The following is a 20,650-nucleotide window of genomic DNA, read 5'->3' as shown; positions in this document are numbered from 1 at the left end:
AAAGAACATGATGACATTTAAAAAAAATACTTTCTTTAAAATACTGATTTAATGACACCCTGCATATCTCAAAAAAAAAAATCCTCAAACTTTTTTTTTTTTTTTTTTGTCTTTTTGCTATTTCTTGGGCCACTCCCACGGCATATGGAGGTTCCCAGGCTAGGGATAGAATCGGAGCTGTAGCCACTGGCGTACACCAGAGCCACAGCAACGCTGGATCCGAGCCGCGTCTGCAAACTACACCATAGCTCATGGCAACGCCGGATCATTAACCCACTGAGCAAGGCCAGGAACCCGCAACCTCATGGTTCCTAGTCGGATTCGTTAACCACTGCACCACGACGGGAACTCCTCAAACTTTTTTTAAATGAGCAATGCAGGATTTAATTTGTGTATGCGTTTAGTATACACTGTTTCTCCATGAATATAGGGTTAACAAAGGATCAGTTATCTGAACCTCTTTGTGAACTCCCACTCCCTTTCTGGCCTCCTGGGATTGTTCACGTACATCCATCAGCTAAGATACACCTAATTTCAAGTAACAGAAAGCCCAAGCAAAAATGACTTCAACTTTCTCTACAAGTGTCTTAACTTTCTCTTTGCAATCAAAAGACAGCTATAGCACTGCCAATGATCAGTTCCGACAACGTCCAAAGTCAGTTCCTATTTCATGTACATTTTTTAAAAAGAAAATAGTCCCACAAGGCTTCCAGGAAAGAGAAGACCCCTCTGAGTCATTGCCCAGCATTTTATCAAATGCCCCAGCCCCAGTCACACACTGGGTAGAATCGCCATGGCTGGTTTAAACGATCAAGGTTTATGTCCTCTGGGACTTGGGGAAAGACCACCAAACATAGAGCCCCAAAGGAGAGTTTTATTACCCAGAAAGTGGTGGCATCGCTGTTCATCAGGCCATCAAGGATGCCCACTCCCTGGGAGCATCTGTAATGCTTTCACAACAGAGTACCAGGATTTCTGGCAATCCACAGAGCAGGTAAACACATGCAATTTGTCTGGGCTCCTTTAAGTATTCCTGGTTTTACAGAACACTAGTTTCTGTATACTCATGCCTCTCACCACTTGGATATTTCTTGTCAAAGCTGTTTAGTGGAATTAATGAAATGATGGCACCCAGAGACACAGGCTTTGCCAAAAACATAACTTGGAGAGTAAGATTCACCTCCCACTTTTCCCTTGTTTTAAGTCTCCCTACCTCCCAGCTGAACCTCCCTAATCCCCATTCCTCTTCATTTTTAAAGGAAGGTGAAGGGGTATCCAGGCCAAGTTGGACCCGCTTTCCCAGTCCTGCACACCACTTTCCATAACTATCACTGTGATAAACTTATTAGAGAAAATGACTGATAAGCATCTGTTTTCTGTCCAGGGGCAAAGAAAGGTAAACCCTTGTTTCCAACAGTCCGCAGTAGAGACATTTCCCCTGAGTCTCGTTGTCCCGCATTTCATCCTCCAAACCGAACCTAATCCCTGGGAAGGGAAGTGAAACTTCCAGCACTAATTGAAACTAATCCAGGCGGACAGGCTGGGGACAGATTTGGCTCTCTTTGCTGTCCCTCAGCACCTGGTGCAGAGAGGCACATTCAAAAAAATTATTTCTCAGAGCTCCCTGGTAACTCAGTGGGTTAAGGATCCTGCATTGTCACTATCTGGTACAGGTTCCATCCCTGGCCCGGAACTTCCACATGCCAAAGGCATGGATAAAAAATTATTTCTTGAATGAGTGAATACATCCATCATGCCCCTCGTTTTCTAGTCATAAGTCTTTCTCTTTTTTGGCTTTTTAGGGCCACACCTGCAAGATATGGAGGTTCCAAGGCTAGGGATTTAATGGGGGAAGTAGCCGCCAGCCTACATCACAGCCCCAGCAGCACCAGATCCTTAACCACTGAGCAAGGCCAGGGATCGAACCCTCGTTCATGGATAGTATTGCCTATGGATACTAGTTGGGTTCATTACTGCTGAGCCATGACGGGAACTCCTCCTATTCATAAATCTTAATTCCAAGCTGAAGAGCTCACTGTGTCCCTTTAGATAGCAAATCCCTAGCCAAAAAGAAGGTGGGGGCTAAAAAATACTTTGTCCATAATTATTTTAGGTCAAGAAGGGCAGGAATATGTGGTACTGAAACTCCCTGCCTGGACCAAAAACAGATTTAAAAAAAAAAAAAAAGTCTGAGATCTCAGATGTCACTCATGCCAACAATTACTTTGCTTCTTCCTGTCATAGGACATGATCTCATCAATGTTGAAAAGCCTTGGTCTCCAATTCAGCATGTTATCACCAAGAAAAGGGAAATTTATCTTTTAAACTTAACAAATTGACATGCAATCAATGAAAAGTTTTCTGCATGATTCAATATTAACAGTTAATAAAAATCTATCAATCGTCAGTAGCATAGGAAAAAACCTCTTCCGGAGTTATAAATCACACAGACAGCAATCCAAGCAGGCCTGTCATTAGTGTATTAGGGGGAAAATCCATAGATGATGCACAGTCCTGCACAAACCATCCACAGTCTTCTGTCCTTGAGCTCATAATTCACATTAAGTATCAAATATCACTAAACTTGACCAAATATTGCTCGGCACATAGATTTACAAAACAAAAACAAGAGCCAATTTGTGGATGTCGGCTATTTAAGACATCTAGCTCTCTAATTGCAAAATCTATAGGAAAGTCTGCATAACGTCAAAGCCTGGGTTGATCCTAGGAGCGTTTCTAAATGAGAAACTGTCTCTGTTGCAAGTAAATAAAGCACTTCATGCACAGTTCCTGGCTCTAATGCTATTGCTCTTGTGGGTTTTGAAAATGACCTTCCCGTAAGCATCAAGGACTGTAACTTTTTAGATAAAGAAACTTGTTCTTGTTTTAAGTCTATGTCAGGTTCATTCCCCTATAGTCCACAGTTTTCAAAAGCAAAGGAAAAAGTAATCCAGAATTAAAAAAAAAAAAAAAAAGTCATCCTGTTTCCAGAATGAAGTTCCCTGTCAGCCTGCCTTGGGCCTTAGGTGGAGAAGCCGAGATTAAAGAGTCAGTATTCTTTTTCATGTTTCATCTGCCAGTTTTGTGAATGTGGAAAGAAAAACCAGTGGCTACAGCTAAGCACCCAACCGTGGTATTAAGCAGAAAGTGTGATTCTAGCACCCCCTCCCCCAACTTACATGCTCTCCACATTAGTGAATTCAAAAATAATGTTTGGAGTTTCTAGCAGAAAAGCCCCCGCTCCCCACTCTCTACGGCCATTGATGAAGGTAGCTCAAGGGGGGGGGGGTGAGCAGCGGCAGATGCACCCTCATATCACCATGACGATAATGAAGCTCTTTGTTCCGCCATGTGAATGTCAAGTGTGAAATCGACGATGAGCTCACCATTTCCTATTTATTCTATACTTACCTGAATACCCCAAGTATTGCAGCTTTTTAATGCATATGCAAACCACTAAAATGTCCTTTTGTGAGACACTCGGCTAAAAGACCGCTTTTGAGACGCGTTCTTCGTCTCCTCTTCAAACGGAATTAGACTGCTTCCTTCTTTTCAGGACACAAGCAACTCACTATTTAGAGGCTTTGGCTTTGATTTTGTAGACCAGCCCAACAGGAAGAGACCATGTTCTCTTTTTTTCTCCATATTTCTGAAGGCACACTTGGACTGATTTGTTTTGATTTACTAACAGAGTTAATGTTCCTGCCACAGACACAGGCTTCCTTTATGCCCTTTCAACCATCGGTCGAGCGCTGTGGACAAAGTTTTCCCCTGGAACACTGACATCCCTCTGTTGGTAACGGCATGCAGAGCCCTGGATGTGCACTCCAGCCAGAGCTCACCAGACTCGGCGGGGAGAGGAGCTATTCTCTGCAAGCCATCCATTTCTTGTGTGCCTGCCACTAAGCTCAAACTAAGCAGCCAGGTGACTTCTTAAAAAGCTAGTCAGTCCAAGTGAGCAGCCAGTCCTTGGGGGCTAAAATGTGTATGGGGTGGAAAAGTTCCCGTGTTCTGAAATTTGAGCTCGCCCTGTTTTTCCGCAGATGGAACTGTATTTGCTGCACCCTCCACAGTTAGGGATGGATAGATTTTGACACTGAGAGACAAAAAATGGTCAGGTGAACAGGTCAAATGCAACACTTCAACCAGAAAGATTTACGTCTCTGCTTGTCTGCAGTATTTTCTTCTCACAAATATGGAGTCACTTCTGTCCTCCAGAAGAGCACAGTCTGTGACTCAAAGGCACCTTTAACTTAGAAAGTGGGGCAGCCCAGGGAGTTCCCGTCGTGGCGCAGTGGTTAACAAATCTGACTATGAACCATGAGGTTGCAGGTTCAATCCCTGCCCTTGCTCAGTGGGTTAACGATCCAGCATTGCCGTGAGCTGTGGTGTAGGTTGCAGATGCGGCTCGGATCCTGCGTTGCTGTGACTCTGGCGTAGGCTGGCAGCTACAGCTCCGATTCTATCCCTAGCCTGGGAACCTCCATATGCTATGGGAGCGGCCCAAGAAATGGCAAAAAAAAAAAAAAAAAAAAGTGGGGCAGCCCTGATGACAGCTTCTTGGGTGTTCCCCAGAGCAGAATAGTAGTGGCCAAAAGTGACTAGACTTCAGAGCTCAAAGGAGCAAGTTCCCATGCGGTAACAGAGGCAACCTCGGTTCCACCTGGCACCACCCGGGACTGCAAGCGCATCTGGGAAAAGCACGCACAGCCTCCCCATGTCTTCAGGTTTCCCCTTTGAAACCTAAGAAATGGCCATTTACATGTTTTGAGATCCTTAAAAAAAAAATGAATTCTTACAGCACAATTGTAAAAAACCTCATTCTAGAAAGGTTATGATGTGATCGGTGAGTTCAGCGAGGCATACACATAGGCTTCCCTAGCAAAAAGTTTGGACAGCCAAGAAGTAAATTTGGCATAAACCAAAGAGAAGATGCCAGGCTATGTGTTAGAAGTACTCCAGTTGTATCGCAGCCTAAGACTAAAAATGTAGTCCACATAGACATGTCCTCTCAGCTTCCTCTTTTTATAGTTTGAGCACAACTGTTAGGAATGTTCTCCTGGGCTCATTGGTTTGATGAGTATCTGTCTCTTTTCAAGGGACAATTAACTGTTTTTTAAGGACTTCCATATCAAGTAACTTATTACATCATGCTTATTTCTGTTTTTCTGCACAAAAGGGATTTTGTGAAATAGACCAACATGAACATTCTCTCGTTTCTCTCTGTCATTTAAAGCAAAAACCCCCAAATAGAAACAGCAGCCCTGGATTAAAAAGAATCAAAAAAAGTTTGGGGGTTTTTCAAGTTGTCTTTTATTACAGACTAAAAATCTCTTTCAAAGTGACACCAAGGTGGCTCTGCTTCTTGAGCTGATTAGGACCACATGGGCTCAGGAAGAGCTGTCAGATCCTGCCTCTGGCACAGCTGGAATGATCCAACTGATTTGCCAGTATGATTTTGTTGTTGTTGTTTAAAGAAGGAAGCTTCATCCCCAAATCATAAATCTATATTCTGGAGCTCCAGGCAAAAATTAGTCCTCGTTCATTTGAAGCGAAATTCTCCTGTGACCTCTTTTATGGGTCCTCTTGAAAAACAAAAGCCATGGGGGTAGAATCTTTTGGTCAACATGCATGCTACAGTAGGAGCTAACTCAGTGCCTTCTCTTGGGTCATCAGGTCTCATTCAGAAAACACTGATCCTCAGGAAATTGTCATGATCTAAGATCATGCTGGAATGCCTGACTTGGAATTCTGTTTGTCAGGATGGCACAGTGCAAATTAATGGACTAGGTCAAACTTATCTTCTAAAGCTGACAGTGAAGGGCTCTCAGATCTGCTTTGTGGTATTGACCATGGGAGTGAAGGCACTCAAGTGGCCCCTGACCCCACAGGGAACCCCTTAGGGGTCCCTTCCTCTGCAGCCCTTTTGCCACCACTTCCTCACGTAAACCTACCTGGCCTTCCTGCCTCTCACCGAGGTTTCCTCTCTTGGCTAGATGGCCCTTGGCCTGCCTGATAAATAAAATTCGTGTAATCAGGGGCCCTGATAAATTTGTATTTGTCTTCTTAGGAAACACAGATGCACCTAATCAGACCCAGAGTCATGCTGCCTTAACGCAAAAAGGTGACACTCCATCACTCTTTTAGTAGATAAGCCTTTCAGCCCCTTTACAGCACATCGATGGAGCCCAGCCCTGAGGCCCATGTTTTGCTGGTCATGCATTTCAGAAAGGAGATTTTGTTAGTTTCTTTGTTTCTCTGTTTGTAAGTAAGAGAAGGTATCATTAAGAACGTGTGTGTGGGAGGTGATCTTTATGCAGATTCTGCAAATTCTAATTTGACTTCCTTTCTCACTTTGGCCCTTTCTATGTACTGTGTTTGTGAGGTGTTTTGTTTTGTTTCATTTTGCCTGATTTGGGTCCAATTCCAATCCAGAACCTCTAGCCAGACTGGGCTGGTCTGGCCTACCATCTTAGGGTTTTCTTCACATGACTCTAAAGGGGGCATCTTGGTCTCTTTGCCTTCGTTAAAAATACGAGAACCATCCGAAATTATCCTTATTACAGACACAGAACAGGTAGAATTACACACCAAATGCTGATTGGGGTGCTCTAAGTTGTCTCTGTGAAAAGTGTGGACAGAATTTCATAACCCATCGTTCCTCTATTAATAGTTAACCAGGTTGAGAGGATTTGAATAAAAGCACATCTTGTTGCATGCAACAATGGTTTGACAGAAGAGCTGTATGGCAGAGTCAGTATTTTACTGCTTTCAGCTTCGCTACGCAGTTTTGTAGCCGGGGAAGCCATGCATGCAGAATGGCAGAACTTACAATTGCCTACAAAAGCAGAGTACAATCCTACCTGTGGAGCCTTGCCACCAAGAGAGGATGACAGCTCCGGGTTTCAAAAATACCCTCAACTGTAGAATAGTTTCAGAATTGAACTTGCCACTCTTTGAAGCACTCATCAGAGCAAGGCTTCTTGAAGCAACTGTTAAGACATAAGCATTAAATTTTACAACCATCCGTTTGGTGTATTGTGAGGGGAAAAAAAAGGAGAATGGGAAAAAAAGTGTTGAAATCTATATGTTTATGGATAAAATATGTGGCAGTTTGATTTTTGACCACTTTCAGAGCCAGGAAGAGTGGCTCAGAAACATCGGGGAGAGCTTCCACGGCCTTAAACACAGCTCTTTTCCAAAGTGACTTCCCTTTACCCATCCACTCCCCCCCAAAAAAAATCAAAATGTACTTCATGAAACTATTGTATATGAAGCACTTATTAGCCATAATTAAATGGACAATATGAATTTACTACGTCTTTAGGACTCTGGCTTGTTCTGGTTTAGAGCAAGATGATTAATGCAAATACATATTACTTGAGATAACCATTTAGCAGCTAATTTAGCCAAATTTATTACAGCAGTTAGAGGTTTTTCATTTTAGCAGACGGAGACAAGGACATGCCAAAAGTGGGCAGCGTGGACGAGTGCACACTGCCCTCTAGTGGCCGGCTGGCTGGCGCGCTGTTGGGGGGTGTGGAATCGCTGCCATCCACATCTGAGTGATAAGAGCAGGTTGTGCAGATTTCCAGAATCCTTTGAAGCTATTCCCATCCATAGCACTTTATTTCAGGGGCTGATTTACTGCACTTTCCCCCCTTTTACTAGCTCAAGAGGACCCAGCTACAAATCAAATCAATTGCAACTTGGCAAGACTAGGGTTAAAGTATCATTTTTAACATCTGCATTTTAAAGCTCTCTTTCTGTGGGTATTTAATGGCACCGTTTCACATTACTGATTGTTTTTACTTGTTCCTTCATTTGGGGCTATATTTCAGAGCCTGTGTGGAGCTGTCACTCTGTTTGGCTCTAGCCATGTCAATTCTGTGCCTCCCTTAGGCCGGCGTTTCTCTCTGACTTGGTGAGGGAATGTATTTTGTTCCAACATTAAGCCAATTCTCACCAGAACCTCCCCAAGCTGACCAGTGTAAATTTCGTTCCAACCATAAATTCTTTTCGACAAGATCAAAAGGAACCGGTGTATAAGGACACTGGTTGGTATTACTCACGCCGACGTGAAATGATCAAAGACAGAGGGGGAAAGCATCTTCGGAACCATTCAGATATCCAGAGCCACAAAGAGGTCTACCTTGAAGCTATGAATAAATCACATACAAATTTGCCTTTGTGAACATCTGACGTCAAACCCATTGACAGTATCCACACCGCATTAGGTGTTCTGTGAGCCAAAAAGATTTGCAGTCCTGTTATCCTTCCTTTCATACCATGGCTGCCCAAAATGGAATAAATTCTTGCTACAAATGCTAGTAACCCTAGCTCCAGAGCTGCCGCTCCACTGAATTGGTGATTTTATTTGTCCTACTAATGGCATTCTACATTAAGCACACAGAGGGGCATCCTGGGCTTGATGCGGGACCTCCCCTTTCTAAACTTCAGATTTTGCAGAGATGATAACCATTTGGTCCCAGTCTTAATATGCATTGCTTTCTGTTGCTTTTTTTTTCCCACCAGTGCTGAATAAGGGCCAGTGTGTGACCAAGTACTATCGTTGGATGCAGAAGAATGGAGGATACATTTGGATACAGTCTAGTGCCACCATAGCTATTAATGCCAAGAACGCCAATGAGAAGAATATCATCTGGGTGAATTATCTTCTTAGGTATAGTTTTGAATTTTTTCATTTCCGTCTCAGTTATAAAATATGTAGCCCAATGGTTAATAGCTGACATGTTGTATTACCTCTTGACAGTATCTGGTATGAGATTATATGAGAATGCTGCTTTTCTTTTCACAAGATTCAAAGAAATGAGAAAAGATCAAAGCTCTGTCGGTAGGGACTTCCGGGGCAGATTTGCAAAATGTTTCATGATTCTTGGTCTGCCAGCATTTGGGCAGCTCTGCAGAAGTTGCTTTGGTTTCCCCACAAATGTTTGGGCCAGAAATAGAACACTGACTTTCTCTCCTACAGTGGAAGTGCGCGCACGCACACACACACACACACACTCGCACGTTCTCATACTCACGCACTCCAGCCCTTGTGGAAACTGTACAAAAGGGAAGGGGAAGACGTGGCACGGGTCCTTCTGTTCCTCTTGTATCCCAGCCCTCTGAAGCTCTCAGCATATTACCTAGAGTTGGACGCCCCAGGCATTCAGGTTTCGGTAAGCAAAGGGAGCTGCTTTGCCAAAATCAAGACAATTTCTGTATAAAAATGAAGGCAATCTTCTTTTGCCTGCTCTGAGGTCTCAAGCAAGTCTGAATGCTGTTTTAATGCATCCTCAAATTTATATCCATTAACGTGGCCAAACTCACTAGTTTCCTAAATGCCGGTGTATGATACCATTCCTCTCTCCTTCCCCTTCTGCTTGCTGCCGATGGATTCAGACTAGCACCAAAGTAACCAAGGCCAACAGCCTGGGTGGTCTTTCTGGGAGCTCCTCTACCAATCCTGCCATGAAGCTATCAGAATGCTCAGCCTGCCTCCCTCCCACCACTGTCATTCCAGTCTTTGACTTCTCTCTGCCTAAAGCCACCAAGCAGGGCCTACATGTGGTCTGAGTAGGAAAAAACTTCCAGTAGGTCTTAGGAATGGAAGTGGTTGCCCTTTGGCTGAGAATCTAGACAGGAGGTACCTGAATCCCATTTTTCTTTGAGACAGTCAAATGGAGCTGAGATACTGACAGCCATGGCTCATCACCACATTGATCCTTCAGGGTGTGCTCACATCCCTTGGTGATGACTTGAAGGCACACGTGTGCTTGCTACCAATAGCCTATCAATCAGACGCTAATGATTATTGCTCTAGAGAGGGCTTTAATGTGCACCACTTAGAAGAGTCTTCATTCAGCTACTTTCTTTTTCCTTTTTTGACCTCTTCTACTCTACATTAACTCTCTCTAAAAGTAAAAGTATGGGTATTTAATGTGGCTTTCTCCAAAGCCTGCCTTTTGTGCAAATTCTCCCCTGTGTTTGGGACATGCTCAAGCTGGGTTCTGCAACCAAGGAATTCCCTTACGTAGAAATTTATGGAACAGAGGCTATATATAATGCAGAAGGTTATAAAAACTCACTTGCCAAAGAGAAAACAGAATAAAGTATTGTGACACCCACTTTCAGTGGCTAGGCAAAAATGGTATTGTGCCAAGGAGACTATTATTATTAAAAATTAGACATTAGTGACAGGGGCAGTGTAGACTGGAAGATGTCTGTCCCTCAGGCTGATGGAACCTAGGGCACTAAAGTAATCCCTATGCTTGTTAACCTCACTCAGGGAGATTTCTTCCTGTCTGGATCTTTCTGTCTTATAAGCCTCATGACTTCTTACTCTGCTCCCAAATGGAAAGTGTGAGAATGGTTAAGGAAATGGCACGCCATCTAACTCTGGATCCACGCTATTGGTCTAGCCTAGGATCACATGGTATAAGCTCATGAGCCTTTAGGGCTCCCGGTGCACTTAATTCCATATGGAGGGGCAGGAAGCAGACCTGTCTTAGCTGACCTGGACACTCACCCTGGGTTCAATAATAAAAGACTGTTGAGTCAGATGGCAAGTAACTTGGGAACCCCCATGGCATCTGGACCAAAGGAGACTGAGAGAGGTGAGCTTAGCAGAGGAAGCTCCCCCAACTCTGCTACTCATTGGCATCACTTCTCTAGGCTGGCGTTCTAGAAAGAAAGGCCTTGCCCACATAGCAACTACTGAAATTTGTTTTTCTTTCCCATGTTCTCCTTTGTTCGTCCCTGAGTAGTATTTTCATGCTCCCTCTTCCAGCCAGAATCCCTTACTTCTGGGCCCCTTCCAGGCATGTGGTTTCCTGCTCTGAAATGACTGCTCCTCCAGTCTTCCTGTCCCTCACAACGTGTGGTAGAATGACAGAGACTGTGTAAGGGCTAAGGCCACCTTTCCACCACCAGGCTCATCTGATCATCTAGAGAAAGCTCTTCTGCTGACGCTAATTCACACTAGGGAGTAAACGTCTGATAAGTCATCTAAGTGAACTAACCCTCCCTAGGATATTGCAGTAGTTACTGAAACAATAATTCTTTAATATAGGTATTTCACTAGAAAATAGCAAGTTGGTAATCATCCATGCTATGCCTCCAGATGGCTGGCCATGATGGAAAGATAGAAAAGGCATCAGAGTTCCCATCGTGGCTCAGAGGAAACGAATCTGACTAGCATCCATGAGGATGCAGGTTCAATCCCTGGCCTCGCTCAGTGGGTTAAGGATCTGGTGCTGCCATGAGCTGTGGTGTAGGTTGAGACTCGGCTTGGATCTGATGTTGCTGTGGCTGTGGCATACAGCTCCGACTCGACCTGTAGCCTGGGAACCTCCATGTGCCATGGGTGTGGCCCAAAAAAAGACAAATAATTTTAAAAAATGAATGAAAGAAAGAAAGAAAGAAAGAAAGAAAGAAAGAGGCATTTTCCATTTTGAGGCAAGAGGTTTTCCTTGTGCCTGCAGATTATAGTAGCCTCTACTGCTTATACACCAGGCCAGCCTTAGAGTGGCATTTATGGAAGAGAGCTAACACAAACTGACCAAACACACTCGTTTTTTCCAGAAGCGGCTTGTTTCTGAATTAAAAATAGAACAAAAATTAAGCACATTTGTGCAAATGGGGTTAGATCCATTCTGTTGGGGCCTCTTTCACACTGGGACTCTCCCCACTGCAATCAGATTTCCAACTAACAAGCCACAGGTGTACACCACACGAGCAGACGAAAATGTGATTGTAATGGGTGTGTTGACAGTTCAGTAGCCATAATCCATGCAGCCCAAGTGCACCTGTGCATCTGTCACATCGTTAGGCGCTGAGGGCTCTGTGCCCCCATTCCTCCCCACCCCCCGACATGGCTCTGGAGCCATCCGAACAGCTGAGAAGCTCCGTCAAGGAGCTAAGGCAAAGGTACTGAAGCAATGGAATCATTAGGAGCCTAAGAAAAGACTGGGCACACCAGGAGGCGTGGAAATGGATTGTTGAGGGTACTTCTCTCGTCCTCCCTTCCCCCAGATGTGATCCTGGCAGGAACGTCAAGCAGCACGGTTCCCCAGCCCCCAGTGGTACCTGATTACTGAAAAGCTTTTTGGTGGCTTTCAGGTAGCATTTGGGTATTCAATCATTGTAGCAAGGTGCACCTGTACCCCAGCACACACAGTTCCAGCTTCCGTAAAAGTCCTGTGATGAGCACGGAAAAGATGTCACGTTCAGTTTCCAAACTCTCTCAACTCTCAAAGTTTGGGGCAAGGAAATGGGAAGAAGCGGGTGGGAAGCAACCCACACAGAATAGGTGTCTGCACTCCTGATGACCGCCTCCCTTCCCCACAGCAACCCTGAGTACAAAGACACGCCGATGGACATTGCACAGCTCCCCCACCTGCCAGAGAAAACTTCAGAATCCTCGGAGACATCCGACTCTGAATCCGACTCTAAAGACACCTCAGGTATTACAGGTATTACGACTTCTCCATGTTCTGCAGTTTATAGCTTGCCTTTCCAAATGTAAGGGGTGGGCAACGGCCAAAGGGCCATCGTCCAAGCACAGTGACTGGTCACATGGTATAGAGAGATGTGTCACATCAAGTTATTACTGAATCTTTCTCAACACAGGTATGTATATGTACTTCTAAGCCACCACATACATATGCACACACACATGTGTACACATACACTATATATAAATATATACGTATGTGGTGGTATATAAAATACACTTATAAGTATATATATACATTCATATATGTATATTATAGTATATAGTCATAACATAAAAATAGGTATATTATGGTATTTATGCACATTGTAATATATATTCATATATACATAGATACATTATGGTATATAAATATACATACACAAATATACAGAGAGATTGATTGATTTAGACATCACTTAATGTCAGCCCTCCACTGGCTGACAGAAAAAACACTGCCCTAACCCCATAGCTGGCTCCCTTGTCTTTACCAGAAGCAGACAGCAGGGCTGCCTCTTTTGCTCCAAGACAGATTGTGACTTTGAGCCCCAAACATTCACCTCCTCTTCAGGCTGGGAATGAGGCTAGTGGGATGCTTAATGGCATCAGTAAATGAATCTTTCTGGGTGCTGGACTGTTACCCATTTTCTGAATTTGTGTTGAACAAATCCATTTCTAGTTATATTGAGAAGTATACTTTCTGAGCAGTTCTTTGGAGCACAGAAAAGTTAATACAAAAATGTACTTTTCCTCCAATCCCCAGACACCTTCCACAAGACACATAGATCCAAGGAGCACACAACTCATACAATTTACAGCTGCAAAAAATCCTAAGCCTGTTCTAACCCAGCCTCTTCTTCTACATAAATGAAGGCCAGAGTAGTTACATGATTTGCCCAAGGTTCTAGTCCAGGCTGCAATCCAAAAGCATCACAGCAGAGTCATAAAATCAGCCTCATCCCTAAGTGTTAGGGAAATCCATCCTCCCTAAAATGTGCCAGATGACTAGGGCTCCCCTTCCACAACCCCCCCCCACCACCACCACCTTAGGGAGCCCACTCTCCAGGCTTGTAAACATATCCCTCCACTCCACACACAGCTTCTGGGAGGCCCTATGGAGGGGAGGAGCATTCACAGAGGAGTTTGGTTGTTTTCCTGTGTCCTGAACTACCTTCATTTGAAAGTTCCTTAGTAGAGCAGGGTGAGAATAGACAACCCCTGCTATTTATTTATTATGTAGTATAGAGTAGTGAGCAAAAAAGACAAAAAATCCCTGCTCCATGGAGCTTACATTCCAGTTGCAGGAAGAGACAGAAATAAATAAAAATAAATAAAACATACAATGAATCAAATGGCATTCAGTCTGATAGAGAAAAATAACTTTAGGAATAAATAGCATGGTTTTCAATACTGAGCAAATATTTGCCAGTGGAAGGTGCAGACCTCTTTAGAAAGTCACCTTGCATATCATCAGTTTTCTGTGCCACTAACACCCTAAACCAGCTTATTTACTCTGATTCCCTGAGTATTTTTGCAGAACTTCTCAAACGTTAAGGTGCCTAAGAGTCACCTGGGGATCCTATGCAACTGAAGAATCTCCAGGTGATACCAATGCTGCGGGTCCATGGACTACACTTTGAGTCAGAGCACAGCTAATCTAGGCCCTTTAGAGAGAGAAATCCTGGGCTTTAAGTAACCAAGGCGGTGGAGCAGCTCCAGGTGGGGCAAGCCACCTCCCCCTCCACCTTCCCACTCCCCTCCCCCCGCCCTACCCCACTCACCCCTGCAGGTGAGAGATGGATCTGGCCCTGCTAACCTGGCCTCTCCTATGTCTCCCTTTCCCGCCCCATCCCCGCCCCGCGCGGCCCGGCCCCACGCAGAGGATAATGAGAACTCCAAGTCCGATGAGAAGGGGAATCAGTCCGAGAACAGCGAAGACCCAGAGCCCGACCGGAAGAAGTCGGGCAACACGTGCGACAACGACATGAACTGCAACGACGACGGCCACAGCTCCAGCAACCCAGACAGCCGCGACAGCGATGACAGCTTCGAGCACTCGGACTTTGAGAACCCCAAGGCGGCGGAGGACGGCGGCGGCGGCTTCGGCGCGCTGGGCCCCATGCAGATCAAGGTCGAGCGCTATGTGGAGAGCGAGTCGGACCTGCGGCTGCAGAACTGCGAGTCGCTGTCCTCCGACAGCGCCAAGGACTCGGACAGCGCGGGCGAGGGGGGCGCGCAGGCCTCCAGCAAGCATCAGAAGCGCAAGAAGAGGCGGAAACGGCAGAAGGGCGGCAGCGCCAGTCGCCGGCGCCTATCCAGCACGTCGAGCCCCGGCGGCCTGGACACGGGCCTGGTGGAACCCCCGCGGCTGCTGTCCTCCCCCAACAGTGCCTCGGTGCTCAAGATCAAGACGGAGATCTCGGAACCCATCAACTTCGACAACGACAGCAGCATCTGGAACTACCCGCCCAACCGGGAGATCTCCCGGAACGAGTCGCCCTACAGCATGACCAAGCCCCCCAGCTCAGAGCACTTCCCGTCCCCGCCGGGCGGCACGGGCGGCGGGGGGCTGCACGTGGCCATCCCCGACTCGGTCCTCACCCCGCCCGGCGCCGACGGCACCGCCGCAGCCCGCGGCAAGACTCAGTTCAGCTCCTCGGCTCCCGCGGCCTTGGCCCCCGTCGCCTCCGACCCGCTGTCGCCCCCGCTCTCGGCGTCCCCGCGGGACAAGCACCCGGGGGGCGGGAGCAGTGGTAGTGGTGGCGGTGGCGGTGGCGGCGGCGGCGGCGGCGGCAGCGGCAGCAGTGCCCCGGGCGCCTCCAACTCCTTGCTGTACACTGGGGACCTGGAGGCGCTGCAGCGGTTGCAAGCCGGCAACGTCGTGCTGCCGCTGGTGCATAGGGTGACCGGGACCCTGGCGGCCACCAGCACGGCCGCGCAGAGGGTCTACACCACGGGCACCATCCGATACGCGCCGGCCGAGGTGACCCTGGCCATGCAGGGCAACCTGCTGCCCAACGCGCACGCTGTTAACTTCGTGGACGTTAACAGCCCCGGCTTCGGCCTCGACCCCAAGACGCCCATGGAGATGCTCTACCACCACGTGCACCGGCTCAACATGTCGGGACCGTTCGGCGGCGCAGTGAGCGCGGCCAGCCTGACGCAGATGCCCGCCGGCAACGTGTTCACCACGGCTGAGGGACTCTTCTCCACGCTGCCCTTCCCCGTCTACAGCAACGGCATCCACGCGGCACAGACTTTGGAGCGCAAGGAGGACTGAGCGCCGCCCCGTGCGGCCTGGGGCCCCGCCCGGAGGCATCGTCGGCGTTTTCGTTTAGACCTTTGATTCTAGCACTTTGAATTCGAGCAGGTCAGCATCTTCTCTCACCACGACGGTCCCCTTCCCGTCCCCCCTTTCTTTCACTTGACTCATTCTTTCCTGTAAAGATATGTTTATTTTTGGCCTTCAGAGGGTCAGATGACCAGTTGCCTGCCATTTTGTCTTCTTCTGAGATGTGTGTTGGGTTGTTTTGCTTTCCTTTGCATCTTTATTAAGATGTCTTTACTGTGTATATGCCTCTGCCATAGAATACTCAGTCTTGTGGTCAAGAGATTTCTCAAGTGACAACCATTGGGTTTTCTTCCTAAAGATCTTGATATGATCAAGATTGAAAGAGACAAGCATAAACAATGTGCCCTGTTTGACTAAGTCAAATGAAATGGGGTGGTGTTTGTTTTTCGGTTTTTTTTTTTTTTTTTTGGTTTTTGTTCCTAATTCCTTTAAAAATAGGAGGATAGTATATTTTAGAATTTTATGCAGAATTTAATTCTTTTGATGGTTAAGATTTTAAGGTTTTCTTACTTGCACATAAAAATAATTTGGGTTCTTAATTTCTGGCCTGTGACTAGAATGTTTAAAAAAAAAGTTGGACTAAATGTTAATTACTGAAACATTAACTTAATTTCTAAAACCATGGTGCTATCATTTATTAATCTGTAATGTCTTCATACAAAATGCAGCTCCTGGGCTGGGTTTTGGGGTGGGGGGAATGTGTTCTGTCCTGGTCTGGAGTCCGTTGCTGCAGTCTCCTTGGTTAGTTAAGACAAAGCCCTCATTAACGTTTGCTGCAGGACTTAAAATTTTTTACCTCCCAACTAACAAACATAGCCTCACATTAAATTTAATGGGTCAGGAAAGTCCTTTTTAAAAGGGCATTTGGAAAACTCAATCAAACTGATTTGAGGAGCAGTTTAGGTACATATTGCCTTTTGCTGAGCTTTTTTTTCCCTTTTCTCAGTCTAACTGAGGCTAATTTTTACAACTTCAATTAACACTTCGGAGTAAAAGAAGGAGAAAAAATATTTAATTTTTTTTTCATTTCTTGCTTAAAAAAAGGAAGGTTGGTATTTGGGGGGACTGATTTGATTTGATGGATTTTTTTTTTTCCCCTTTGGTTCTTTTCTTTCTAGGTTGGAACCAATAAGGTTTAAAACTAAAGAATGGGTTAAAATAAGCTTCAAACGGATTAACTGCAACTGAAAACTGCACATTAAGTTAAAAAAAAGAAAAAAAGAAAAAGAAAAAAAAATATATCCTATTTTGTCTTTGTTGCCAGAAATCAGTGTAGTGTCAAACACTCCAAATGACTGTCAAGTATAAATTCTTCTTCAACTCCATTTTTGGCAGCTGTTTGTTAAGGCATCTAATAACAGATGTGAGAACTGTAACGTGTGCGCTGTGTACGTGTCCTTGGCTGTCAGCCCATTGCAGTTTCCATGTGTGTTTCTATATGCGGTATATACTAAGATAATGTAGTTGTTTTGTCCTTTGTCCTCTCTGTGCTCTATCTCTAGTCCGGAGTGGTACAGTCCCATTCCTGCAGTCCTAGTGAATCAGTGATTCTTGGGGGTTAGTGATTTTTGTGCGGTGGCCTTCCTCTGTAATGTCACCCTATGCTGCTTCTACTGTCTGTGAATCTTCCGTTTCACTTTTTACTATTCCTGCTGTTGCTTTTGCTGGTGTATATTCTCCCAACCGCTCCCCTTTCTCTCCCTCCCTCTCTCTATCTCTCTTTCTCTCAGTTTCCCTTTTCCCTGCCTCACCTTCCCCTCCCCACCCCCCAACTTCTCCAAACTCTTTCTCGTTCTCAGAGATAAAAAGACTCTTAACTAGCTCAAGGTTAATGGAGCCATTTTTCCCACAACGGAATCCTGGGTACGACTCTTTCTTCTGGAGTGCCACACAAAGCACTGAAGAAAATGCTCAGATATATAAAATAAATTGATGCCATATAGCCTCAGCTGTTAACATTCCCAGAGTCCCTTGTGCTCTACCTATAAGCAGTGGGTGCTTTTCTTTGGTTTCCTTCCAGGTTGGCTGATGGAGCAATATATAAAACAATTTACCAGTGAGACAGAAAATTATTTCAAAGGTCAACCAACATTTTTTAAAAAACAAAAGGGGAGGGGGTCATGGACTATAGAATTGTCATATATATTTGTTTATGTGTGCAATGCTAATATAGTAACTACGGCTGTCCTTTGAATATCACTGTGTTGAGTGGATTCCTTCAGGATCTTTGAGTCCATGAGTTGGGCCCAAACCACTGTGGAAGAGTAAAAAAAGTTAAATGCCACAAATTTTCATAGTGCACTTACTTGAAGGATTTAAGGAGATTTAGAAGGTGAAGAAGGCCAATCACAAAATTTAAAGATTAATTTTGGAAGCTCTACTCTAGCTATCGAACAATCAAAGGAATGCACCTATCAGCTACAAAGAACAGCTAGACAGCTGTTTTGTTTTTTTTTCTTTTATAAATGTTTCTGTGTTGTGTCAAAATGATTCCTGGTGATTTAAACTAACAGATAATCACAGCTGCTGTCTAAATCCATAGTGTTAAAATTACAAAATGAAAAAAAAAAAAAACACTTCATTACCTGTGAAGACTGTGTCTGTGTTTTTAACTATTTCTTGTACAAATATATGAAAACTTTTATGAGGAGACTGGTGCCAAGTAGCTGAATAATGGGGAAAGGGATATTCTGTTCTTAGCAGTGTTACCAACTCTACAATATATATATATAAAAAAAATTAAAATGTTACAAAGCGACAGCTATGGTACATTTGTTTTGTGTGAAGCTAACCGGACCTAACTTCCTGAGTGCCTGGCTTATTTTGAAACATTTTTTTTCATTGACCATTGATAATGCTGCAAATCAGAAATGTACATACTTCATTTACAACAGGGTTCTTTTTATACTTTTGTAGATCCTCATACATGTCACATACATGGTTGTCTTTATGTAACTTAATTTTTCATCCGCAGGTGCCATTTTCATAATAAACTTCTCTTGGATTTGTTACTATCTGGCATCATTTCTTTTACATGTAACCATCCTAACTAATGAAGGCTGGTAGTATTTGTTTAAGCAGGTACCTTGGTCATTATTCTTGATTTAAAAAAAAAAAATTTAAAGCATCCATATTTTTGCTAGTTTTGGACAAAATACATAGCTTGTGTACCAACAAGGCTGACAAGGCACAGATTAAGATGCTAATCCAAATACTACACCAAACTTGCAACCATCCTAAATTTTCAGCTACCCCAACTCATTGTCATATGAGCATTTTTATGCACATTATCAAAGCTGAACAACAGGCCCACAACATTAACCACTATGGAAAGTGTGCATTTTTTCTTGATTAATGCACAGTAAGTGATGACAGTTTTCATACATTAATCATTTAAAATGCACTAGATATTTTCATTTATTATGAGCTACAATGTATAACCAAATGTTCCATTGCTTCTATCTTCTCTGTATACTAAATATGTATTTTCTTTCTCCAGATAAGACAAGTCACGGTTGTGCTGTATTATTGGTTAGGTCGGCATGCAGCTTGTCCTGTTTTGAAGCAGGTCAGCTGGCTGACTCCAAAACATAAATCGAGGCAACTTCAGCTGCTCTCCCAAAGTTAAGGATACAGGTGGGTCACCTGTTAGATCTGTGCTCTACAGAAAAGAGATGTGATTGGATGGAGCAGAAAGAAAAGGCACTTTGTCCAAAAGCTCCCAACTATAGTAAATAGCATGTCCTAATGTGTCTTTCTCGGGTGCAGTTCAAGGGTGCTTTTGGTTAATGGAGGATGGCTTCAGCCTGGTGGATGTAGAAATGTGGCTTTGGTTGGGGAGCCCTAGATCTCTCTACTGTGCCCTTTATGGGTCCCCTGAAATAAAGTACTTAGGATTAGAAATAGAGAAGGGGTAATGGAGAACACAGAACTGGGCCCTCATAACTACTGCACCAAAATTTATCTTTCCCTTTTGCTCTTGAGGGTCAGAAGAACAGAGTAGAGCAAAACTGAGAAGCAAACAAATTGATGAAGCCAGAAATGCAGTCCCATACAGGTGACAATGAGTGTTGAGCCAGCTTATACAAGGCCCTCTGTGGGCATGTTGATGGATCTGGCTCTTAGCAGTGACTTCCAAAGCTTTAGATGGAGAAGGGTCTACCAAGGCAGACGGCTGACCCGCTGAAGGCTGCATGGCAATATTGGCCATAACACTCTAATGTTAGGCACCCCTTCAGCCCTGTGATCTGGAGGTGGTAGCAGTTGTGAACTGAAAAAGGAAAGTTAGACATGCTGATGAGTGAATTGAAATCCTCACAATATCTGGAGCTTCTGCAGTAGAAGTGGTAAAAATGCTAGATTCTTACCCAAGCTCAAGCCCCCCTTAACATCAAGTTTCCTGTCCTTTATTTGTACCCATCAATGCTAAGATATGTCACTAACAAAATAAAGAACATATCTTAGTGGAAAAGAGATGGAGCGAGCACCAGGCTCAACCCCAGTGACAGTTGGGAAGCCCTGCCATCCCTGGGGCACAGGACCTCTCCCTCACCTTTGTGGCAGCAGGTCACTTTGTCAAGGCTCCAGTTTGCAGGTTATGGACAGAATGGGGATCTACAGCCAGCTCTCTGCATCTTCTCCTTACTAGCTGAAACTGATACTTGTTATTTGGCAATTAAACATAGAAATAAAAAAAAAAACTTTAAGGTCACAAAAAGGACAATAGGGAAGATTAACATCCAGTTGAGCATAAAGAAAGTAGTCATAGTCCTTATGAACTGTAACTCATCTTCACCTAT

The 20,650-nt window shown here is 44.6% G+C and overlaps 1 protein-coding gene across 28 annotated transcripts in view; it reads left to right on the top strand.

Annotated features, from left to right (window-relative positions):
* NPAS3 (neuronal PAS domain protein 3) overlaps positions 1-18,863 on the top strand; it is an 876,069-nt gene extending 857,206 nt beyond the window's left edge. For 16 of the 28 annotated variants that reach the window (XM_084969005.1, XM_084969003.1, XM_084969000.1 and 13 more), the window contains 3 exons: positions 8,536-8,683; positions 12,355-12,479; positions 14,380-18,863. In XM_084969005.1, coding sequence (XP_084825131.1) covers positions 8,536-8,683; positions 12,355-12,479; positions 14,380-15,779 — 1,673 coding nt within the window. In that variant the 3' untranslated portion in view covers positions 15,780-18,863. The remainder of the gene's footprint in view (positions 1-8,535; positions 8,684-12,354; positions 12,480-14,379) is intronic. The other 12 variants (XM_084969006.1, XM_084969002.1, XM_084969001.1 and 9 more) reach the window with 1 other exon arrangement.
* The last annotated feature ends 1,787 nt before the right edge of the window (positions 18,864-20,650 follow it).

This window comes from Sus scrofa, chromosome 7 (genome assembly GCF_054392235.1).
Source record: "Sus scrofa isolate SSC_HxYL_T2T_F1_AM1 chromosome 7, Sscrofa_HxYL_maternal_Yorkshire_Landrace_v2.0, whole genome shotgun sequence".
Taxonomy (NCBI): Eukaryota; Metazoa; Chordata; class Mammalia; order Artiodactyla; family Suidae; genus Sus; species Sus scrofa.
Note: the sequence above shows the minus strand (reverse complement) of the source record. Positions and strands in the feature narration are given on the sequence as shown.